This window comes from Passer montanus, unplaced genomic scaffold (assembly GCF_014805655.1).
Source record: "Passer montanus isolate IOZ18808 unplaced genomic scaffold, ASM1480565v1 scaffold8, whole genome shotgun sequence".
NCBI classification, from domain to species: Eukaryota; Metazoa; Chordata; class Aves; order Passeriformes; family Passeridae; genus Passer; species Passer montanus.
The window spans coordinates 15,759,687-15,784,580 of NW_024373256.1; the positions used below are offsets into that span (position 1 = coordinate 15,759,687).

The window sequence follows — 24,894 nt, forward strand, 5'->3', positions numbered from 1 at the left end:
TCCTCTCTTAGTGCACTGGGAGAGGGGCCTCTGGGACCAGTCAAAAGAAAGAGTCCTCACTTCTGGCAGTAAACCTATTCCTTCTCCAGTGAGGAGGTTGAAGAAGGACGTGGCAAGGCAGTATGTAGGGTCTTTTCCCTGCTTGTCCGGAAACATCAGCCTTCACCTCAAGGAGCCGTTCCAACACGCCGGGATGAGGCTGGGGCTGCGACACGTTCTGCTTCCTCGGCGGGGCTGTGGAGTGGATTACAGCTGGGCTCATCAGTAAGTGAGCCAGCCACGGGGTCCGGGCCCGGCGTCACCGCGCCCCGGGGCACCCGCTGCCTGCGCGGCCGAGCCGGCAGGGGGCGCAAGAGCGCCGCGCACCGACCGCGGGGTGAGGGGGCTCGAGAGCCCGCCCTCCGCCCTCCTCCGCCCTCCGCTGTCCGCCCCCCGCCCTCCGCTGTCCGCCAGCCGCCCTCCGCTCTCCGCCCTCCTCTCTCTACCGCCCGCTCTCCGTTCTCCGCTCCCTGCCCTCCGCTCTCTGCTCTCCGCTCTCCATTCTCCGCTCCCCGCTCCCCGTTCTCCGCCATCCGCTCTCCGCTCTCTGCTCCCCCCTCTCCACCGCCCGCTCCCCGCTCTCCGCCACCCGCTCTCTGCTCTCCGCTCCCCGCTCCCCACTCCCCGCTCCCCACTCCCCGCTCTCCGTTCTCCACCGCCCGCTCTCCATTCTCCGCTCCCCACTCCCCGCTCTCTGCTCTCCGTTCTCCGCCGCCCGCTCTCCGCTCCCCGCTCTCCGTTCTCCGCTCCTCGCTCTCCGTTCTCCGCCGCCCACCCTCCGCTCTCCGCTGCCTGCTCTCCGTTGCCCACTCTCCGCTCTCTGCTGCTCACTCTCCGCTCTCCCCGCCCTCCGCTCTCCGCTCTCCGCTGTCCGCCACCCGCCCTCCACTATCCGCCACCCGCCCTCCGCTCTCCGTTCTCTGCTCCCCGCTCTCCGCCGCCCGCTCTCCGTCCTCCGCTCTCTACCGCCCGCTCTCCGCTCTCCGCTCCCTGCCCTCCGCTCTCTGCTCTCCGCTCCCCGCTCTCCGCCACCCGCTCTCTGCTCTCCGCTCCCCGCTCCCCACTCCCCGCTCCCCACTCCCCGCTCTCCGCTCTCTGCTCTCCGCTCTCCGCCACCCGCTCTCCGCTCTCTGCTCCCCCCTCTCCACCGCCCGCTCCCCGCTCTCCGTTCTCCACCGCCCGCTCTCCATTCTCCGCTCCCCACTCCCCGCTCTCTGCTCTCCGTTCTCCGCCGCCCGCTCTCCGCTCCCCGCTCTCCGTTCTCCACCGCCCGCTCTCCATTCTCCGCTCTGCGCTCCCCACTCCCCGCTCTCCGCTCCCCGCTCTCCGTTCTCCGCTCCTCGCTCTCCGTTCTCCGCCGCCCACCCTCCGCTCTCCGCTGCCTGCTCTCCGTTGCCCACTCTCCGCTCTCTGCTGCTCACTCCCGCTCTCCGCTGCCCGCTCTCTGCTGCCCGCTCTCCACTGTCCGGTGCTGTGTCCGAGCCGCTCTGTGAACACAAGGCAATGGCCAGGGGAGTGCTCTGCAGGGCTGGACTGGCTTTGAACGTGTGCTGCAGGGGAAGGAGGGATGGGGGGGGCGAGGCACAGAGGGTAAAAGAGGGCATCAGCCTCCCCCCCCCAATCAAAGGGGGCCAGATGGCTCCAGGGGGACTTTAGAGCCGCTTCCAGTTCCTAAAGTGGCTCAAACAGAGCTGGAGAGGGCCTCTGCAGTGATAGGACATAGGGAATGGCTTCCCACTGGCAGAGGGCAGGGATGGACGGGATATTGGGAAGAAATTCTTCCCTGTGAGGGTCATGAGGGCCTGGCACAGGGTGCCCAGAGAAGCTATGTCTGCCCCATACCTGAAAGTGCTCAAGGATAGGTTTGAATGAGCAATTTGGTCTAGTGAAAGATATCCCTGCTGTGCAATTGGACTGGATGATCTTTTAAGGTCCCTCCAACCCATCTGACAATTCTGTATCTACCCCAGCTGACTTGATGCTGGTGCTTTTGCTCCAACAGCTTGTGGATGTGTGTGTCCTTTCAGCAATCCTTTGTTGACTGGGAGGGCTGGCTGGCACCAGATGCTGTGCTTTCATGAGACACAAGGAGCAGGAATGGATGCAGAATGGGAGCTTGCGATAGGCAGAGCTTCCTGCAGACTGCAGGGTGACAAACAGAACAGCGTGTTTGCCCTCTCATCCTGCCAGTCCAGATCTGCCCAGGAAGGCAGAGAACACTGGGGGATGTCAGCAGGCTGAGGAACACCAACAGAGTCTCAGTCTGATTCCTACCTCAGTGAGTGTTCCATCCCTGCTGATGTCTGTAGCACTCCCATTTGCCAAACACAGATTTACATCTTTCTCTCAGCCTCTCCATCCTATGAAGAGGGAACAGGGGAAACAGGGATTCAGGAAACAGCTTCTGCCCATCTCAACTGGGCTTTCACTGATGTAATGCCTGTGGAGAGCAGTCCCAAAACTTTTCCGTATGGTGGCCAGCACTTTCAACACCATGTTTGTCCCGGGAGGGTGGGGGTCCAATAGGTGTGCAAACAGCAGCACTGAGGTTGTGGTGATGCAGGCCCCCAGCTCAGCACCACCTTGGAGCGGCCAGGCCAGGCTGGGTCAGTATCACAGCTCCTGTTCATGGTTATCCGTGTGTTTCCTGGTGAGGAAAATGCCTTCAGGTCTATCCCTTGGACAATCCCTGCTTTGTGTCACTTCATGATCTTCTAGCCATGCCCCATTTTGCCCTGTTGCCTTCGTCATCCCAGCCTGTCCATGGTGCCACACTGTCCTGGCAACGCTGGGCCTTGCTCAGTCCCGCAGTCCAGTGTGATCGCACACAAAGCAAATGTTGGCCCTGCACTAGTGCTCCATCTGGGATCTGCATTGGAGCTGCTTTCGTGGTCTCTGGCTTGACTGCCCAGCTCTCCAAATGTGAGAGAGGGGCTACAAGACACCCGTAGCACTGGACTTAGAGCCTTGATGTTTCCCTGCTCATGGCCAAGGTCTCCTCCATCTTGGTGACTTCACTCTTGTTTATTCACATCCCTGCTGCTGGAATAGGAGGGGAAATGTCTTTAGTGCAACAAGGCAGAGAGCAGCAAACAGCAATTCCCCTGGGGCTCGCGGCCAGCTGGGGTCTACTCCTTCAGTGAGCATCTGCCAGCCGGCTGGGAGAGCTGCTCCTGCAACCTGCTGCCCCAGGGCAACAGGACGTGGGCAACCGGGGGTCCCCCGGGAGCAGGGTGATGGTGGGTGGGGGTTTTGAACGTAATGGATTGGGCACTGTGCTGGCACCTTGCCCTTCTTCCCACCTCCGGTGCTTCAGTCCTCACATCCATTGCAAGGGCAATTACAAGAGGATGTTCCCCAGGCAAAACTGGCAGATGTGGGGGCCGCAGGGCTGTGAACACGGCCCCAGTGAGAGACAGAATCCAGGTCCGAGTTTCCTGCTTTCCTCCACCGCCTTGCACAAACTGATTAAATTAGTTTCACCTTCTCGTGGCCCGCTCGCAGGTGGTCTGGGGACAGCGGAGCAGCCCCCGGGGGCAGCCCGGAGGCAGCTGTGCTGGGTACGTAAGTGCCTCGCTTCTCTCCCTCCCTACCCAAAAATCAGAGACCAAGGGCGACTCTGGTGCAGCAGCACGTGAAAAGCCCCTGCACCACGGGATGGAGCGGAGACTCCAGCTTTCTCCATAAGAGGAGCTGCTTCCGCCTGGTAAATGCCTCATTTGCTTTGGGAAGCAGAGGGAGAATAATCGGCTGCCTTGGCTGCGGTACCGCTGAGCCCTCGGCGTGGTGGGCTGTGGCCGGCAGCCACCCGCATTCCGCGGGGATGGCCCCGCTGCGGGCTGAGCGAACTCCCGGGTGCGGCGGGACTGGCCAGGCAGCAGGTGGGACCGCGGCCACCGGGACCCCCGCGGCGCTGACCGGCGGGGCGCCCGGGACCCCGCGGGGAGAGCTGCCCGCCGGTGGGGCGGCCCCGCTTCCCGCCCGGCTCCAGCCCTGCCCGCTGGGCTGCCGGCGGGGCGGAGGGCGGAGGCAGGGCTGGCAGCGGCGGCGGGCGGCGCACACGCACACACCTCCCTGCATGTGATTAAATGGCTCGAAATCTGCTTCTGATTTCCTCGGGGAGGTGACTTTTCCCTTCTTTTCAACCCGGGATTTATTGGAGTCTTTTTACTCCACGTCCAGGCGGCGGTCGGGGCTCAGTTTCTCCAATTCTTGCTTTTCTTTTAGTTTTTATTTTTTTTAAGGGGTGTTTTTTGTTTTCCCTTTCCTCTCCTTTTTCGCCCTCCCCTGCCGCCTCCCCCCTCCCTCCCGCAGCCGAAGCAGCCGCGGGCGGTACGGTGGAGCGGGCGGGAGCGCGGCCGGCTGTGGGCACGGCGCTGGGACCCGCCCGCACCGCCGGGAGCAGCGCTCCCGCTTTCCACTATTTCGCTTTATTTCGTCCCTCACGCACGATTCCCTGGAAATTTGTTATCATTGCTTTCCCCCCCACACACCCTTTTCTTCACTTTTTTTTGCTTTCTTCGTGCTGCGGCCAGCACCGGGAAGGAGCTACCCCTGCCCGCCGTCCGCCCCGCCGCGGCCCCGGCTCCTCTCGCCGCCGCTCCCGGACCTGTCGCCCAGACCGGCCCCGCTACCTGCCCGGCCGCGGTAAGCTGCGCTCCCAACTTCCCGGCGCTCCGGGCTCCCGCTCTCTTCCCCACCGCTCCCTCCCTCGTTGCCTTTTATTCCTCCTTCTCCCCCCGCACTCACCCTCCCTTTATTTCCCTTTCCATCCTTTCACCGCCGAGAACGGGACCTCCCCGCAGCGGGGCCGCCCGCCCGCCGCTGAGCCCGGCTCTCGTCCCCGGGCAGCTCCGGCCGCCGCCGCTCAGCACTCTGGCCCGGCTTGGCTCGGCACGGCTCGCTGCCGCCGCCCCGCAGAGCGGCTCGGGGGTCTCGGGAGCCCCGCAGTGCCGCAGCCCGGCGGAGCCCCGGCCCCGCTCCGTGCGGCTGCGGTGCGGGCAGCGGCGGGAGCCCTGCCAGGCCGAGCCTGCGGTGCCAGCCCCGGCTGACCGGGCACGAGGCATGCACGTGGTCCCCTGCCCGCCGCTCCCGCCGCAGGTCCTTCTCCTCCCGTGAGGGCTCCGCCGGCACAAAGCCATCTGGGCGGGCGGCACCGCTCTTGTCACCATCCCAGGCTGGGGTCCATCGTTGGTCCCTTCCCATCACGGCTGCCCTGAGAGACTCGCCTGCAGGGTGGTTCGGCTCCCTTTGGGAACGGCTCCCGTGGGATGTGCTCTGCTCCTTTGCAGTTCTGGAGCCAGACTGGGCGAGACCCTCGGCACCCCGAGCACCTGGCACTTGAGCCACATCTGGGGTGAGAGTTCTGGCCAGTGAACATATGAGCGAGCAGCTTCACGGGAAGGGAAGCTGGGCTGCATTTGGTGGGTTTGCTTTTGCTTTCTTCTCTTGGAGCTGCTGAAACCTCATTTCCTCAAAACACCATCCTGCAGCTTCCCTGGCCCACTGGAGAGTGGGTGGGTGGAAATACCTTTCTTGGGATAAGGGCTAACTGGTGTGATGGGGACGTGGTGCTTGGCAGTCTGCTATGTCACCAAGCAGGGCAGGTGGGGAAGGCCCCCTGGGCAGGAGCACGAGCTGCTCTGGCAGCACTGGGTCCTGCTGGTTTGATGCTCATCTAGGCAGCACTTCTCTCTCAGGGAGTTCATCCCATGAACATATGGGATGTAAGCCAGGCTGAGGATCCCCACCTCCATCCGTGCCATTTGCGTTGGACCAGTAGCCAGGCTGAGGCAATAGTGAGTGCAGACATGGATGTGCATACCCTGCATGGCTGGAAATGCCACAGATCCTTCTTCCCCAGCCAAGTTTGCTGTTGCCCGTCTCTCAGAGCCAGGAGAGGCTAGAGCTCTCTGTAACCAGTGGAGAGGAATGTGATTTCGGCTGTGTGCTGGAAACAGCCTCCACGATGTTTGGATGGATGGAGGGCAACTTTTTTCCTCCTTTTCTGCAATATCCCATTTACAAAACAGAGGGAGCTGCTGTGCTGCTCTGACACCTGTTCGGAGTGGGCTGTGAGGGAGATCCAGCAGTCCAAGAGCAGGGTGGGCTGAAAGGGTCCCAACACCCCTTCCTCTTCTACTTGTGTGTGGAAGGAAGGTAGGTCCCTGCAGAGAGGGCAGATGTAATGCCAGGCTGGGTGGGAGCTGATGTGTGTCTGTAGGCTGTGGAAGAGAGAAGCCTGGCCTAAGGATGCAGCTGAGCAAGCGCAAGATGCTCACCAGAAATGCAAGCTGCTAGGTGTCCAGGCTGAGGAGCATTTCCACCACTCTCTGAGCACCAGAACAATGGTATCATCAGTCTGGGTTGGACGGAATGGAGGTCCCAGCTTGGCTGGCTGTTGGCAGAGGTGTGACTCTGAGAGGGGCTTTCCCCAGCCCTGAAGAAGGAGGTGAACATCAGTGCACTCCTCGGGGGATGTGCTGAGACGTTTTCAGCAGGGAAGCAGCCCAGCATGTCGAGGGTGTTGAGGCAGCACCTCTGCCTCCTGTTCCCCCACCCTGGTTAGTCAGGCCCTGCCCCATAAGGAAGCAATTATTTTGTGCCCCTTCGAGCCCCTCCCTGAGCCTGCGCAGGACACTTGCGCTCGGTGTGGAAACGCGACAGATTTTCCATATTCCACTTTGCCCCATGATGTTTAAAAATGTACACGACAGCTTCTTCCTAATGCTGCAGGCTTGGCTGGCACTCAAGCAATAACAGACTGTGGGACACCAGGGGCATGAAATATCGTACCAATAGCCAGAGAGGGGGGTAAAAAAAAATGAGATGTCAAAGTGCAGTGTGTTTCCAGCCCGTTGTTGTGAGCCATCCTCTGCCCGATATGAGAGATCTTTCAAAGCTGGCCAAATGTTGTCATTTCTGAATACCATTTTAAATATTCATCCAGACTATTTTCAACATCTGTGCCCAGCATGTTGTGAAAATGCAGTGAGGGATGTTATGGAAACCAGATCACTTCATTCTCATATAGAGTGGAAAGGAGTGGAGGCAATGAGGACTTCTGGACTGGAACTCTGAGTCCCTTGCATCCACTGGGAGTAGTGGGAGGAAAACCCTCTGCACCTTGAGGGATGCTGCTGAGACCACTCAGTAGAGCCAAGCACTGTGGTAGGAATGTGCAAAGGGGTTTGGGAGACTGCAGTGGGGTTAGAGTTGGATAAAAGAAAAAAACTAACTGGTCAAAATGTAGTAGAGGTTAATAAATGGGGTAGGAAAAAAAAAAACATAGAATACCCTGAGTTGTCCAAATGCATCCAGGAAGTGCTTGCTTGTCCTGCAAGGTCAAGGGCTCCAAATGTCTCTTTGAGCTGCTGTTGCATTGGGAACTTTAGGAGGAGATCTCCAGCTTGCACTAGCTAGGGGATGCAAGAGCTTTGCAGCAAAATGGATTCAGGCCCACATCATATGGGTGATACTGTGCTGAAGTCTCCTCTACCTGCGGCCAGCGGTGAGCAGAGTGGGCATGGGAGACCCAGCAGGACACCCATGCTGAGTGTTGGTCCCTCCTTCCTGTGGTCAGCATGGTTTCTGAGTTACTGAAACTGGTGAGCAGAGATGTATCTGAGCATCCTGCATTTGACAGCTCCATGCACATAGCTGAGTAGCCTGAGAACTGTTTGCTTTATGGTGGATTTCTTTTTTCTTTTATTTTTTGATTGTTTTCGATAACCTTGGAAATCTGGGCTCTGTTGCTGCCTTTTGTAACAAATCAGGCTGCAACTAATTCAAGCCAGGCCAGATCCTGACCACAGGTATGCCAGTGTAAATTTGAATGGAGTTGCTTACGTCTTGGTTTGGCCCGATGTGAATGGAGTTACTTCGGGCTGATGCCAAAGCACTGAGGTCAGAATCTGGCCCATCCTTTCCTGTGTGCAGTGTAATTTGTACGTGTCTCCTGGCACCGCCGGGGTATCGTATGGCTGGTGTAATTCTGGCTCTGACCTGCCAAGAGTGCATTGCAATATCCATCACCTGCAGTGCCTGCTGCAGGAAGATGCTGCTGTGTAATTGCCCCCCTGAGCTGTGCGTGCAGGGGGCTGAGCCTGAGGGGCTGCATGGAGTGGGCAGCCCTGCGGATGTGGGGCCATAAGCACTGAGAAGCTTCTGATACTTAAATATCAGGAGAGATGAGGGAGCTTGTAAAGGAAAGTGAGGCATCTCCTTTGTGCCATTAGCCGAGTCCCAAGTGGGCACCACTTGCTCCATTAGCAGCTGGGAAGGCGATTAGCACTCCCAGCCACACTGCATCCCTCCAGCCTCTCTCAGCGCACGCTCCCTCCCTCTGGAAAACTGAGCCGGACCAGTACCTTGGCTCCATGGAGTTTTTCCTTTCACTTTAAATACTTCTCAGTTGTGTTTTTATATCCCAGTAACACATGGAATGATTTATCCACAGCCGGAGCAAAGTTTGGGCCTTATTCTGTTTGTTGGCTGGAGGAATTAAGCTTCCCTGAGCTGGCACTGGCATGGTGGAAGAGGGACCTGGATATTCGGGACCCTGGCAGTGCCCCAGGATGGATATTGTTCATGGGCTGGGGCAGAGCTGCATGGGGTGGCTCCTACAGCACATGTGGCAAGGGGGTGCAGATGCCCTCATTACAAAGGGTCTGTAACAAGGTGGGAATGTGCAGGTTGTAGCAGCAGATACACCCTGGTTAAGGGACATGCTCTGGTCATTTGTTCCTGGTTTCAGCTTCTTTGAGCACATAATTTATCTTCTACTTGGGGTCCTGTCCTATCCTCCCAGTGGTTTCCTTCACAGAGGACATCTGAGGTGCTGGTGGGCTTTAGTGGGGATGACACAATTCAGGAACCAGCAGTCCTCCTGGATCAGTCTTACCCAAGAGTCAGTTGTTGGACTCCCTGAAGTGCTCAGGTGTTTTGGTCCTTGCCCAGGAATCTCTGCCTCCTGATCCATGGCTTTTGCAGTGCATGTTTGTGCCCCATGGGGGTGGGTGGCTCTATCCCTGCTGGCACCCAGGACCTTATCTCTGTGCACCTCATGGGGACCAGTCATCTCCATCTCAGCCAGTTCCAAATGAGGCCATGTCTTTTCCTCAAGTGATGCAATTCCCCCACACACTATGCTGTCCTGGCTTGGAGGAGAAGCGCAGTGGGCTGAGCATGGCAGCAGCATCAGTGCGGGGGCATCAGCCTGGGGGAGCAGCACAGGTCCCTGGCAGGAGTGCAGTTCCATTCCCCTGTCATTCCTTGGGGTTCTCCCATCCTCTTCCAGGGCAGTGCTGGCTGCTCAGCTTTAGCCATCACCTGCCCTCTAAGCCCACATATTTCTGACAGCAGAGCACCACTCATGCCTTCCCCTCCACTCTAATTAGAGAAGGCTGCTCCTGTGCTGCAAAGGTCCTGGGATCAAATCTGGTTAATAACCTGCTTCCCTTCCGCCTTGTGTTGTTCCACCTAATCCTGTAATTACTTCAGCAAAGTTGCTGTGGCCCCAGTCTGCCAGGTGGTGATCCTGAGCCTCCTGTAGGGACCAGCATCCATTGTTGAAAGTTTGCTCTCCTTCCCCTGCCTCACCTGCTGCACTTGCCTCATCCATTCTATTTTGGGGACCAAGCACCTACCCCATAGCTCAGTATCAGGAAACCTGGAGCTCAAGGCATGCATCTGCACTTGGCATCACCCTCAGTGGCACTGCCTCCTGCAAAGATGATGGAAAAGAAGCCTATGGTGGGCTGGAGCATCGTCCTGACAAGTCTCCCACAAGACAGGGAAACACTGCTGGTTGCTCTGGAAGTGTGTGGTTGTAGAGAGAAGGGGTGTGGAGGTGTTGGATGTGGAAGCTAATTTTTTTTTAAAGCACTTCTGAAGCACTCTGGCAGCATGACTTCCTTCCAAGCTGCACGGCTGTTAGCATTCCCGGGGTGGAGGAGTGAGGAAATCGCCCACCTCAAAAATGCAGCCGTTTCTGCGGAGGAGCTGGAGGGTGGCTGCTTCCTCGGGAACGGTGAGCCCCGCCGCCGCATTTCCCCGGGCCACAGCTGCTGCTGGTGGCAGGGAGCTGGCAGCCACCAGAGAGCCTTGCTGGGGACACCTTTGGGATGCTGTCCCTGGGAAAGGGGCTCCATTGCCCATGTCCCTCTTCATGCCGGATCCAGGAACGTGCTGGGCTGGATTCGGCACCCAGGGGTCATCCCAATTCTTTCTGCTTAGTCAGCAGTGTCTCCATTTGATCTGAGCCCGGGGCAGCAAAAATGGGAAGTAGAAAGGGGGGGGCAGATGGGGACCAGGGAGAGAAATACCCACTCCCAGGCCTCTCTGGCAGCTTGCCGGCAGTCCCAGGGTCATGCTGAATATGCATGAAAGGGAGCAGATTGCATCTTGCCCTCCTCTCCAATACGGAGGTGAGGCCCACGGAGACCACTGGCCCCAGCTCTCTTTCAGTGGGATAATGGGGTGAGCTGAGCACGGAGTGTGCGTGCCTGTGTGTGGTCCTGCGGATGATAATGATTTCCACTCCTGCCCTGCCTCCGCAGTGCTGATGTGCTGCTGAGCGACTGTTGGCTCCCCGGGGGCTGCTCCCCTGCAGCAGAGCCACCAAAACTTTGACACTGAACCTCAGGGACTTGGTAAGACTGGCAGGAGGGACAAAGCTCCCCACTGGGGCAGGGAGAATGAGCAAGAGATGCTTATGGCCCCATGCGTGCCTAAACCAGCAGTAACCAAGTCCTGGGTCCTAGACTGCTGCTCCAGTGCTCATAACAACTGCGCCCGTGGTCTCTCCCCTGGCTACCAGAGATGCTGCTGCTGTCGCTTTCCCCTGGGCGAGGGTTTCCCCACACCTTTGTGTCCTACCAGAGAGGAATTAAAAGGCCTTTGCTTGAGCATGTCCCTACTCCTGTCACCTTGCTGCCACATTGCAGAGAGGAGGTGGAGGAGACTCTTTGCTGGCAGGGTTTAGTAGATGCCTTGTTCCATATAACCTGATTCTCCCTGGAGTGGATGGGTGCAGTTGCTGTGGACCCCTGGGGGTTTCTCCTCTCTCCTGGTGCAGAGGTTTTCCCACAGGGTTGTGTCCCTGCTAGTGGTGCCCTGTGGGTGGTGGGATGGCTGCAGCACCTGACTGTGTGCCCTCTGTGGGACATGTAGTTGGAGGGGCAGAGGCTGGCAGGGCCAAGGTGCTGTGCTGGTTTCTGCAAGTACGTGCATGGCCGGGTCTTGCCGGGCATTGAGGGGGGTCCATCAGCACCTTGCAGCCCCTTTACAGGGTGAGAATACAGGAGCAGGGCTCTACCAATGGGCTGGCAGGGGCTTGTGCCCACAGCGCGCTGCTCAGCACCAGGCAAGGGTTGGGGGTCGTCCTGCCAGGATTGTGTTGGGGGTTTCACCAGCTGCAGCCTTTGTTCAACAAGCAGATGCAGGGATCTGGCAGCAGCCATAGCTTCATCTCCTGCCCAGGAGGCAGCTGCCTGCAGTGGGGCCAGGAGTCCCAACAGGGCCCTGTAGGCTGCCTGCAGTCTACAGGGGGGGCATTCTCCACTGCCTGGTGCTCGTGGCATGGCACCTCCTCTGCTGTGGTGACTGCTACATGCCTGCAGTCTCTAATCTTGCAGCCACACTCCTCAAGTAGTGGGTTCTCAATGCTCTGGGCACTCCAGGGCCAGTATCCTTTGCCTTGCTGGCAGCCAAGTCACCAAGCCATGGGCTGACATGTCCCCAAAAGGCTCTGCAGCATTGTGGTAAAGCTGGAATTGTGCTGCTGGGGTGATGCAGGGACCACCAACGGAGCTGCCAATTTTTAACATCTCTTTTTCCATCAGCAGAGGATTAAGCAATGAGGAAACAGCACGGAAGTGGCAGGGGCAGGTTTTGCCTTGGGGGAGATATCCCAGGATGGGCTGAGACCGTTGTCCCCATTGCTCCCTTGGTAGGCACAGGCTGTGGCTGCTGGGCTGACTGTGGCTGGGCAGGGAGGAGCTTCCCCTCATTAGTGGTTTGGCAGTATGGAGAGGCTGTTTTGTTCCACAGCCATGGCTCCTTTTTCTTTGCAAAAGAAATGGGATAACAAACCAAAAAAAGGTCCTGGATCATTTAAATGGGCTGTTCCTTGGAGCCTCCTTTGGCCAGAGTGGGCAGCTGGACAGGCAGGAGTGGCACTGGGCCCTAGGTGGAGGCTGGAGCTGGGGATACTGGGCTAGGTCATGCAGAGCTTTGTTCCTCAGAGAAAAGCACAAGTCATCCTGTAAAGATTTACTAGTGGGAGAGGGGACGATCAGGGGACCCCCTCCTCCTGCCTGGTCATGGCATTGGGCTGGTCAAGACTGGACAACTTGGCTTTGGCTCAGCACAACCCATGGGATGGCAGGGCTGATGGCACCCACCCATCCAGGAGGCTCAGGGGTCTGCTATGGCAAGAATGGGGCATGGCCAATCTGCATTGTGTAGAAGTCCCTCATGCATTCAGAGCCAGCAGGGAATGTGACCTCCACAGCTCTTCCACTCTTCAAGCCAATAACTCAGGAGATGTGCTACATCCCCTGGGAGCCACTAAGCTCCCTAGCCCTGTGCAGCAGCTGCTGAGAAAGGGGCCCAGCCAGGTCCTGCATTTGGTCCTGGCCTTTCCCCCAGTCAACAAACATACCAGACCCAGACCTGGATTTCTTGGGGGTGAGGCCAGAATAACTTCCATTGCTGCTGGGTAGTGTGGCAGAGGAATATGGAGGGGATCCAGCTCCTGGCTTGGAGAAGCCACTGTGCCCATGGCCAGCAAAGAAAGCCAATGAGCCCCTTCTTCTTGCACACTGTGCCTTCAAGGTGTTTTTGCTGCTGTTTCTCCTGCTCTGTCAGGAGCTATTTTCTGCTACAGGTGGATAACTTGGGGTTTGCAGCTTCAGTTGCATCTGAAAGATCTCCCCTAACTCTTCCCCACCACCAGCCCTTGTCAGCCATGCAGTAACAGCATCTCTGAACTGTGTGACAGCCAGGGCTGCTGGCAGACAGGAACATTCCTGTCACCACAGGAAGTTTGTAAGAGGCCAGGGAAGGGCTGTACCCCAATTTCAACCCCTTGCACCCAAAGCTCAGGCCCTTTTCCCATTTCCATGGTATTTCAGTCCTGCTGATGAGCAGTGAGCTGTGGATTGGTGTGGATGAGGCAACACAAAGTAATTGTCTCCCTGCCCTGCTTCCAGGATACCGCATCAGTGGATACAGGGTGGGAAGATGGGTACAGGTGATGGACCAGACATGGGCGAGTTTTCCATCCCTTACCAGCCCTCCCAATATGGGTGGTGCTGTGGCCACAACACTGCTGATACCACTCACTCTTGTTCTTCTTCCTGCAGGGAGGAGCCACTTCCCTCTCCCCAGAAGGATGGAGGTCCTGCAGCTCCTGCGCCTGCTCCTTACCACTGCCATGCTGGGCCTGTCCCAGACAGTGAACCCCTTCGTGGCCCAGCAGACCCCCCCCGACCCTTGCTATGATGAGAGCGGTGCTCCTCGACGCTGCATCCCTGAATTTGTCAACGCTGCCTTTGGGAAGGAGGTTCAAGCTTCCAGCACGTGTGGGAAGCCCCCAACACGGCACTGCAATGCCTCGGACCCCCGCCGAGCCCACCCACCCGCCTACCTGACTGACCTCAACACCGCCTCCAACATGACCTGCTGGCGCTCGGAAACCCTCCACCACTCACCCCAGAACGTCACCCTGACCCTCTCCCTTGGCAAGAAGTTTGAGGTGGTCTACGTCAGCCTCCAGTTCTGCTCACCCCGGCCCGAGTCCACCGCCATCCTCAAGTCCATGGACTACGGCAAGACCTGGGTGCCCTACCAGTACTACTCCTCCCAGTGCCGTAAGATCTATGGCAAGCCCAGCAAAGCCACGGTCACCAAGCAGAACGAGCAGGAGGCCCTGTGCACCGACGGCCTCACTGACCTCTACCCGCTCACCGGGGGACTCATTGCCTTCAGCACCCTGGACGGGCGACCCTCGGCCCAGGACTTCGACAGCAGCCCCGTGCTCCAGGACTGGGTGACGGCCACCGACATCCGCGTGGTCTTCAGCCGCCCGCATCTCTTCCGCGACCTGAGCAGCCGGGACGCTGGCGAGGACGAGGGGGCCACGGGCTCCACCCCCTACTACTACGCGGTGGGGGAGCTGCAGGTCGGCGGGCGCTGCAAGTGCAACGGGCATGCGGCACGCTGCGTTAAGGACAAGGAGCAGAAGCTGGTGTGCGACTGCAAGCACAACACAGAGGGACCTGAGTGCGACCGCTGCAAGCCCTTCCACTACGACCGGCCCTGGCAGCGGGCTAGTGCCCGTGAGGCAAACGAGTGTCTGGGTAAGGCATTTTTAAATGTTTTTGTTCTCTGGGGCTGAAATGCTAAAACAGGTCATCAGGGTAGGAAGTGATGGGTGCTGAGCCAAAGCAATGGAGTGTGGTTGTCTGGAGATGCTGGGGAGCATCCCCTGTGCTGGAGGATTGGGAAAGGCTCAACCATCTACCTTGTCTCTGCTGCAGCTGTCCTGTAAGTGATTCCACCATGAGCCAAAGCACCAAAACCCTCCCAAAAATCACTGGTGTCTTCCAGCCAGTCAGCAGACCTCAGTGTGGGATGCCCCTCTGAGATTTTTTCTCTTGGGCAGCAAACTAGCTGTCCGTGGGCTGGAGGGGCAATCGCAGCAGTTCCCTGTGAGATGTACTTCAGGACAGGGAGCAGGCAGAAAATCCTGGCAGAGGTTGAGGTTCCCAGTTTGAAATTTCATCCTTCATGTTCAGTCTGTGTGGTGGTTTTAGCTTGTCTGTCCTTGCAAAGGTTTCCTTAAGTTAAAAATACTGTCACAAAATGAAACATTTCCAAAACATCAAAGTGATATAGTTGTCTCTCCTGGTCGTGAATCTTTATGGGAATTCGGTGGAGACTTTTACTTTTTGTCCTGCTTTGGGATGGAGCTGGGGGATGCCAGAGCCCTGTGAACGTCTGGGAGAGGGAGGAACAGCCTTTTGCTCCTCCTGGACAGGAGCCCAGGTCTCAGGGGGTGGCGGGAAGATGGAGACAAGGGAGAGCTGTACCATTAATCAGCCTCTGAAAGGCTCAGTGGATGTGCCAGAGGTCAGAAGGACTTGTTAGTATTTGTGATCGATGTCTTGTTGAGAACCCAGCTGTCTGCTTCAATATATACATGTTACAGCAGATTTCTTCTAAGAATGGCTAAAAAGGCAGTGGATTCAAAGCAAGTGCTGGAGCTGATGCTTTAAGCCACCTCATGCCCTGTGGGAATGTGTCAGCCCTTGTGTTTTTCCACTTGTTTCAGAAAGATGAGTTTTGGAGCTCAGAAAAAAAAGTCGACTTTACACCCTGCCAGGGCTGCTGCAGGTCAGGCAGGGGAAGCCTTCAGCAGGTGTGTGAGGCCATGGAAACTCCCAGGACACAAGGAGGACCTCACGTCACTGGCTGCCCCCTTGTGCCCCCCACTCTGCACCTGCCTCACTGCCACATCCTCCAGGAAAGCAGCACGATATAGCAGTGGAGGTGGCTCTGCTAGCACAAAAGGGGTTAAACCAGAGGAGGCTCATTTTTGAGTAGCATCTGCAGGTTTTCTGTCCATCTCGGGTGGGATGACGGTCCCTTGCTCTGAGCATCCAGCCCCCAGCTGCGTCACCCTTTTGGCAGATGAAGCTGAAAAGATAAACGAGAGAGGGAAGAGGAGGCGGGGCCGCAGCGCCATCCCTTCAACCCCCCCAACAGCCCCGCACACAAAGACCCTTCCTCGAGCTGCGTGTGAAAGTAGTTTTTTTTCCTGTTGATTCGCTCCCCTTCTTTCTCCCTTCCCTCTCTCGGGCTTTGTGCCCTCTCTGAAGGGACCTGAAAGAGCTTCTCCATCACCCGCCTTCGAAGGGCTTAGCGGCTGAAAGCTGGATTAGCTTCCCGAGCCTTCCCCTCTGTGCCTTTCAACAATGACATCTCCCCAGCCAGCACGAACAGACGCAGCAATTAGCACCAATTAAAAGGAGAGGCTGCCCGGGAAGTTCCCTTTGCTCAGCCCGGGGGCTGCCGGGTTTCGGACTCTGTCCTGTGGTCAGACAGCGCTGATGCTGGCTCGTGGTGGTGGATGTCAGACGTGGCTGGGGAGTGGGGAGGAAGAGGAGGAGAGTGGGTGGATGCTGGGGCTTGGCAGCTCAGTGACAGCCCAGGGGCAGGGTGGGGGATCGCAGCGCCCTGAGAGAGGGTAAGAGTGGATCCATGGGGCTGGTACAGCTTCAGGTCATGTTGGGATGTGTCAGCTCTTGGCTCTGTGCTCCCCAGCACTCTGCATGGGGGTTTTTCTCAGTCCAGTGCACGGGAGCCTGCTCCAGCACAGGGACAAACTGATGTCCTACAGCATGGCACGATGCTGGGACATGCATCCATTCAGCTGGAGGTGAGCATAAACATTTGTTGTTTCATTAGAATTTGTGTCTCTGGGAAATGAACAGGTGAAACGGGCAGGTACTACCTGAGCTCTGAGCACTGGCACAGGGCACAGCCCCAGCACGGCTGCCGTAGGGTGACTGTAGTGTTTGTGGGGACATCACTGTGCTGCAGTGTTGAGGGGGTCAGCATGAGTTTGGCAAGCAGGGAGGTTTGGGACTGTTGCAGCCAGGACAGTGACAGTGGATTTGCCAAGCTGCTGGCTTGGCAAGAGGGCACCGTGCCAGCTTTGTGCGCGCAGTGCACGGCCTCGTGCCTGCTGGCTGGAGACCATCGGCCCGCAGGCACAGGGGCTCTCCTGACACACCACAGGGGCTGCATGTCCCGCAGGGAGCTTGCCCTGCCGGTATGGGCATGCTCTGTGTGGCCAGGGCAGGGAGGAGGGACGTGTCCCCACCAATGCATCCCCCCAGCTTTTAGCCTGGGGCAGGCTGTGTGAACGATAATCCCAGCAGAGGGGCTGGCAGGAGCAGGATTGCCAGAGTCTTGGGGACTCTGCAGACTCACACCTCCGCCTCCCCACCACTGCTGCCGGTTTCAGCCCGCACCCACGGGCTGCTGGGGGCAGCCCGGCCCCCAAACACCCGGCCCGGGGAAGGAGGGGAAGCGGATTAGCACGAGCAGTCACTGGAAGTAATTGATGCACTCGCTGGTGATGCGGGAGCCCTTGTTCCCTTTGTGGCCGCCGCGGCAGGAGCACTCCCCGGAGCACCAGGATAATGCCCGGGGCTCGCTTTGATCCGGGGCCTCGGCGGGGAGGGGGCGGCGCTCTCCTGGGAAAACCTCGCGGGCTGCTCGGGGGGGATGTGGTGTTCCACCCGGGATGTCGCTGCCTGAAAACACCAATCCCCGGAGCGGTGGTGGGATTTGGAGGATCACATGTAATTCCCTTGTGCCCTGTGCCCCTTCCTGTACATTTTCCCTTGCACTGGGAGTTCCCCTGACAGGGTTCTCTGCACCTGCTCCCCAGCAGACGCACTGGAAACCACTGAGTTCCCAGGAGCACCAGCCACGGTCCTTTCCTGGGGAGAGCAGGGGGAAGGCGCCTGGCTCTGGGAGGTGGGCAAGCGGACAGCATGCCCCTGTCCCCCGTGTCTGCCCACCCCGCCCGCTCCGCTTCCCTGGAGTGCAGGGGAAGGCAGCCCCCGGCAGAGGAGATTTACACTTGTCTGACCATCCTGAGTCCTGCTCCTCCTGGGATGGGGCTGGAGTGCCTCAGCCGTGTCCCTCGCAGCCTCTTGGGGCTTCTGCTGCTTCCTGGCAGGAGCAGAGTGAGCCCTTCTCCCCCAGCACCTTCTCCAGGATGGAGGGACAGTGTGAATGAGAGGAAAGGGGCTGTTCTGGTCTCGGCTGCCATGGAACCGAGAGGTGCAGCCTCATCCTGCCCCGTGTCCCAGCCAGGCTCTCCTCCAGCCAAAGCAGGGGCGTAGCTCAAATCTGCTGCGGGTTGGCAGCAGCAGCCCGTCTAGGGTTTCGCTGATCCGGCTGCCTTCCCTAATTATTCCCAGGGAACTTGTAGGGGCGGTGAGCCTTGCTCCTGCCCTGCGGGCTCCACTGCCTGTCCCACGTGTGCCTCGGTGCATGGCGCTGCCTGTCCCGTGCCAGGCTCTGTGTACCAAAGCCCCTCGTGCTGTCATTGCAGGCTCCTGCATCTGCAGCAGCCTGGAGGAGGAGGAGAGGTTTTGGGGTGGCCAGGGCCTGGGAAGGGGTTCAAACACCATCAAAAGGGAGACAAAAGATTGCTCCATTGCAAGGTGTCGACATTTAATTAGTCTATTATTGCAAACTATTAGATCTTGTGATTGTTTAATTGATCATATGATTGTTTAATTGGGCATACTGTACAAGGGCGGAAGCAAGCTACCAGGTAATTAGCCCCAAACTGTGCAATTAAATTCTTATTAATACCCCAAACAGCAGGGAACATTCAAGCCTTTAATTAGTGATTAACAGGAGACAGACAGAGCTTACAACTGCCTCAGTACTGAGGAACAGTGAGAGTATTTAGCTGGGTAAGAGGGGGACCTGTCTGCCCCGATTAGCTCCGGATGACTGCGCCAGGGGGTGAGGGGATTGCCATACGTGCTGGTGTGACCCTGTCCCTGAGTGGGGACAGCCACCCAAGCCAGGGTGGCCCAGCCCAGCCAGTTCCCCAGCTGGCTCTGGAATCCTGGCTTGGCAGCTGCTAACACTGGCCCAGAGCAGGCAGCACCAGTGCCTGAAGGAGAGGGGATACTGCTGGCCTACCAGGGCAGGGTTCTTCCCCAAACCCAGCTCTTGGGATGATCAGGGGGTCTGCAGCATGTTCCGAGGGAAAGGTGGTCCTGGGGTAGATCAGGACGTGCCAGGAGAAGGCCCTGCCAGTTACTCTGTCACCAATTAAACAGGAGGCAGAGAGGGACCTGTGCTGAGGGCAGCGAATCATTTACCCAACAGTTCTCCTCCACTGCCCCTCACCTCCCCTCTGGGCTGCCAGCCTTTCTGTTCCCCAGAGGGTGCTGGGGGCATTCCAAGAGGCCTTTTGGGATGACCTCTCAGCCTTTCAGTGCTGCAAGGGGAAAACAAGGCCCCTCTCCTCCCAAAAGTTGCTCCTCTGCCACAGTTCTGTAGCAAAAGCCACCTTGTCTTGTCCCTGTCACATTATCTGGAGACCTCAAGAGCACCCTGGCTGTCAGGATACTTCACTGTGTCTCTTCCAGCCCTGGCAAAGCCTATTTGAATGTCAACATCCCCAGTTCAACAGCATCTTGTGCTACCTGGGACCTTGGGCAATATTTGCTGCTTTTCCTCCACACACCACAACCCAGAATTTGCCTTAAAAATCCCTATTTTTCACTGTCACCAGGGAAAAATAAATAGCTCCAAAGGAACAAGCACTAGAGCCACACTGGGTGTTATTTTGATGCCTGCCATGTGATTTCTCACTAATCTCATAACTCAGGGGAGCTCTGGGGGCAGCTGAGGTTTGAGTGTGCTGGCACTAACCTTCTGCTCAACTCAAGCCTCCAAAAAACTCTTTTTTATGGCTGGGGTTTGGGTTTCTCCCTGCAGCGTGCCCATGGCCGGAGCGTGGGGCAGGCAGGGCGGTGTTTGATCTGTGCGGGTGAAGCTCCGCTGGCTGCGGGGAGGCAACTTCACACAGGCCAGGCCCAGGCAGTTAAAGCTGGGCCAACACGTTAATGAATTTCACAGTACGCCTGGAAAAGCTCTCACCCAGCCTCAATTTACCAGCACGGGGAGGGGGCCAGGGCTGGGGGAGCAGGGCGCCACGTTTTGCCAAAGGAAATCTTGTTCCCATTATCTTTTTGCAAGAGTGTTAAGTTGGAATAGGCAGTGCTTTGCCTTTTTATCTCACACACATGGACTCGGCCAGGAGGGCTGTGTGCTTCCTGGGGCTAATTTCTTCGTGCACATGTAAGGGTGTGCAGATGTTTCTGTGCACATCTGTGTGTGCTGCCTGTGGGCACGTGTACAGCTCTGGGGGTATTTTGGTGCATGTCTGTGTGCACATATGTTCATGGGTATGTTTGTGTGCACGTGCGCCCGTGCATGTTTGTGCATGCACACACAGGGATGTGAGCGCACGGGGGTTGCTGTGTGGGTTTCTCTGTGTGTGTGGCTCAGGCACACAAGATAGAGCCATAAATGTAAAGAGTTGAGGGCTCGGTTGCAGGGGAGGGCTGTCACACAGCCTGGCATGAGGTGGGTGGTCCTGCTGGAAGGCTGGGTGGGCTCTGTCACCAGAGCCAGCTGCCAGGGAAGGGGCAGAGAGGACCATGGGGCTGCAAGTGCCCAGCTGGCACTGCCAAACCCCCTAGCTGCAGCCCTCCATCCCACACTTGCTGAGTGGTGCCAGTTCCTACACGTGTCCTTCCTCCTCTGCCCTGACCTCATGGCACCGGCCCCACAGGGTGGTGGGTGCTGCCCATTGGGATGGCACACTGGGACAGCCTGTGCTGTGTCCATCCCAGTGGGGGACACCAGGGCAGCTCCAGCCCACCCAGAGGGTCCTGAATTGCACCTTCAGCCCTCATGCTCTCCCCTTCCCTCGCAGCCTGCAACTGCAACCTGCACGCGCGGCGCTGCCGCTTCAACATGGAGCTGTTCAAGCTGTCGGGGCGCAAGAGCGGCGGCGTGTGCCTCAACTGCCGGCACAACACGGCGGGCAGGCACTGCCACTACTGCAAGGAGGGCTTCTACCGCGACCTCAGCAAGGCCATCACCGACCGCAAAGCCTGCAAGGGTAAGCTGCGGCTCCGTGGGGGCAGGCAGGCCACAGAATCTCTCTCGGTCTCCTTGCTCTCCCTTCCCATCCTTGGGATCTCCTGCTCACTTTGGCAGCTGCAGGTCAGCTCCAGCCACCGCCACCATGATCTCCTCTACCACCCCAAGGGCACCAGACAGGGACTGCACTTTCAGCCCAGCATCAGCTCAGGGTGGAGGAGGATTGGAGGAAGGGAGAAAGCAGATTGCCTGGGAGGGTTCTGGTGTGTTTGCAGTTACTATCTCCACTGGTCAGTGTTTGGAGAGAGGTGGGGAGGTGCTGAAGCAGACATGACTAAATATGCTGGAAATCTGTCTCTGAAATGGATGTTGTCTGGGATATAGACATGCTTGCAGCATGGGTACCCTGCTCTGGAGGGCTGGGGATGAGGGTGAAAGTCACATCTTCCAGGTGGGCTGTGGGGCTGGACCCCACGTTGTGTTTTTCAGCTGTGGGATGGCTCTTGGGATCTGTTTTTGGGGAGATGCTGAGCACCGTGGCTCCTGGTGACTCGCCTTGAGCTGGCCAGGAGCCACACTGGCTCCAAGCCATCAAACTTCAGCTTGACCTCTCAAGGTCCCTAGCCTATGCCAAACATCATGGGACCTGTACCTCTCCTCTCCCTCCTCTTAACTCCTGGCCAAGCCTGTCTGGTTCCTCTTCTTTCTCCCTACTCAACCTGTCAATGGAGCCTTTTCAAAACAATAGTTTCACCAAAGAATTTGAGATAAGAAAACACCCTGCCTGTCCCCAAGGACTGTTGAGATCCAGACTGGAACATCAGATGGGCAGGAAATCAGCCATGGCTGTTCAGAGGCTGAGAATTCATCCCTGATCCCTGTTTTTCTGTCATTCATTGTGAGTCCCTCCTGGAAGGGAGCACAGTGTCCCTCTCAGATCTCTCTCCAATGCATTCTGCAGCCATGTGGGCACTGGGCCCCTTCACTGCTGCAAGAACACGGTGCTCATGTGCTTATGTAGGGCCTTCAGGAATTACTGGAGCTCGTTTTGGACCACTAACATTGTTGGCATGGACCCAAATTGAAGGATTTGACTTTTGGGGTTCCTCTGTCGGGTGTATAGTGCTGTTGGAGGTCTGGCTCATTCAGGCTGGGATATAATAAAGGAAATCCCTCCATTGCCTGGTCTGTGCCAGTGCCTCTTCTCATCCTTGCTACTGCCAGGAATGCTTGAGAAGATGGAGTGAAGGGAGAAACTTCCCATGCTTGTGCAGTGTCACAGTGGGAGCAGGGCTGAGAGGGCACTGCAGGAGGAGCCCTACCTGCAGCCAGCTCATTAGCAAACCGAGCTAATAATTTTCAACAACCCAAGCAGCTGACTTGACATGTCCCCCTCACAGCCCGTGTTCCCAGGGACACAAGGTGTTTCCACCCTGTGGCCTTGGCCAAGCCATGCCACAGTTATGGCTGTGGGCATGGCAGCCCCTGGCACCACACCATTGATGAAGATTGTGTCAGGTGTCAGCCAGGACCCAAGCTGTGCCAGGGCCCAGCATCCTCAGTGTGGCAAAGGGGAGACACTGAGGAGGCAGGACAAGGCATGCATCCTGGTGGTCTATGCACAGTATCCCAGATTGAGTCCCATTCCCAGGAGGGGTCCTGGCTCTGCTGAGGCCAGGGATGGATGGCAGCAGCCACAGCTCCTGCTGTAGCACCACCAAACTGGGGCAGCTGCAGCAAAATTCTCTTTTCTATGAGGATTCCTTCAAGTGTTGAGGGCCGGCAGGCAGCCCCAGCTCTCCCCCAACACTTGAGAGGCACCGGGGTGGCTGTGCTGCCTCCACCTCAGCCTTCCTCTCCTGCAGGCAGCACCTCACCTCCCAGCCCTCTCCAAGGAACGGTTTCTGCTGTTCTTTGGATTAGGGAGGGTTAGGCTGGATATCAGGAAATGTTCTTCCCCCAGAGGGTGCTGGGCACTGCCCAGGCTCCCCAGGACCTTTGGACAGCACTGCGAAGGATGCCCTTGGATGCTGGGGTGTCTGTGCAAGGCCAGGAGTTGGATTCAGTGATCATATTTGGTTCCTTCTAGCTTGGGATATTCTGTAATTCTCTGACCAGCTCCTTCTACTTTTGCCCCAAAACTGTTACAATACCAAGCAAAGTGAATGCCATGCAGGCATTCACCTCTCCAGGGCCCCCAGCACCACTTCCCTGGGCATTGAGGGGCTCCATTTCTGCTCCAGATGGGAAAGAGAGTACTTACCAAAGAGCAATAATAGAAAAAATGCCAAAACCTAAAAAAGCAAGCTGGGTTTGGCTGGGACCAGAGAGGATTACTGAATATAGCATGGTTTGTGGGAGCAGGGCAGCTGCAGGTTGCAGTGTTTCCTACCTGGCTATGGCTCGAGTCCTTCTCCTTGCAGGGAATGGGGGAGGCAGAGGGGGCCTGGCTGCTCCCACCTGCATATGCTCACCATTTGTCTGTGTGAGTCTTGCTCCACCACCCTCACAGGGCAGTAATTATGCAGCATTACCATGATGGAAAGTATCTCTGATCCAAGGTGGCTCCTCTGGAGGGGACAGGGTGGGCAAAGCATCCCAGGATGCCCAGGATTTGATGGGGTACGTTGAGTGCAGATGCTGCAGCACAGGAGAAATGGCAGCCAGCAGTGCCTGGGCTGCAGAGGAGTGGGACAGGTGCCCCCTCGCAGACAAACCTCTGTCCCTGTGCCAAGCCACGGGCAGGGCTCTGCCAGGCTGGGTGGGGGATGCTGCTTCCGGAGGGCTGGCAGGGTTTGCCTGTGGTTTGGAAGTGCTGCAAGGCTCAGCCGAGCCAGATGAACATGTGCACAGGGCCGACCCCTGCCATGGTGCATATGTTGAGGAGGATCTGGCAGCAAAGGGGGTACCCTGGGTGTGGGGAGCCAGTTCCTGGTTCTCCCTTGGAGAACAGAGTTAATAATAAAATCCCTGATGCTTCTGCTTCTTTGGCTGCTCCTCCTTCAGTAAAGCAGAAAGTATTTCCACCCCTCCCTTATATAGAGGTGGAGCTGCTGGGATTGGGAGCTCCTCAGAGGAGGAGCAAGGTCCCAGGTGCTGGCAATGGAGCTGGTGCTTCCAGAGAGGCATATAAATAAAGGTGTGACTCTATAATTTGGACTTGTTTTTTCCAAAGATGTGTCCCATACCTGCAGCTCAGGTATTTACTCTCAGGAAAAAGGCAAAGCAAGGATCCTCTCAGTGGATGTTTAGAGCAGGCATGGAGCAGGTGGATGGGAACAGTGTGCTGTGGATTTGAACAAAGGCTTTTGCACCTACCACAGCGCTGGCCCAGGCTAGAGGCTGAGCATCGCAATGAAGGCAGATGCTCATAGAAACACAGACTGGTTTGGGTTGGAAGGGACCTTGTGGATCATCTGCTTCCAATCCTCTGCCATGGGCAGGGACACCTTCCACTAGACCAGGCTGCAGATGCCTCAGTTAATATTCAGGAGGCAAATTACTAACCCAGAGGCCAGGAACTACTACATCTTATTTAAAGAAACCCCAGCATGTGTTACTAAATAATTCTTCAACCATGGTTTGCCTCTGCTGGGATGCAGCATCCTTGAAATAGGAACAGAAATACCAGATACAGGTTGTGTCGAACTGAGCAGAGCCCTCAGCTACTGGCCAGTGAGCAAGGAGTGCTTCCCTCCACTGCCAGCATCACTGCTGGACCCTGTGGGATGGAAAAGCTGGGAGGATGGAAAAGGCAGAGCAACCTTCAGGATTAATTCAATGGTGCTAATTGAAAAGTCAAATAAAGGATGGCTGTGCATTAATCCCAGTAATTTAAACAAAGCTGTAAACCGTGAGTCTTTCTCCAATGAAAACTGGTGAAGCAGTAGCAGCTAAGCCTCAAGATGCAAAAATACCCTCAAAATGAGGTGCAAGACATGCTTTCTGGCAAGCACAGCTTGATGAGTTAAGCTCCAAGCTAGTGACTTAATCCACCATTCAAGCTCCGTGGGCCAGATCCTGGCAGCCAGAGGCTGGGAGCAGCAGGGCTCGGTGTGTGGGCAGCAGTGCAGAGCTGCACCGTGCCCCCAGGCCTGCCTTCTCTGGGGCTGGGATGGGCTCCCTGAGCCAGCCCCC

The 24,894-nt window shown here is 57.3% G+C and overlaps 1 protein-coding gene across 6 annotated transcripts in view; it reads left to right on the forward strand.

Moving 5' to 3' along the window:
* The first annotated feature begins 230 nt into the window (after positions 1-230).
* The window catches only part of NTN3 (netrin 3), a 35,688-nt gene continuing 11,024 nt past the window's right edge, over positions 231-24,894 (forward strand). Inside the window, exons 1-4 of one of the 6 annotated variants that reach the window (XM_039732579.1) lie at positions 3,653-3,745; positions 4,575-4,686; positions 13,407-14,402; positions 20,588-20,776. In XM_039732579.1, the coding sequence (XP_039588513.1) occupies positions 13,436-14,402; positions 20,588-20,776 (1,156 nt within the window). In that variant the 5' untranslated portion in view covers positions 3,653-3,745; positions 4,575-4,686; positions 13,407-13,435. Of the gene's footprint in view, positions 265-3,646; positions 3,746-3,799; positions 3,921-4,081; positions 4,163-4,574; positions 4,687-13,297; positions 14,403-20,587; positions 20,777-24,894 lie in introns of those variants that run through there. The other 5 variants (XM_039732581.1, XM_039732580.1, XM_039732583.1 and 2 more) reach the window with 5 other exon arrangements.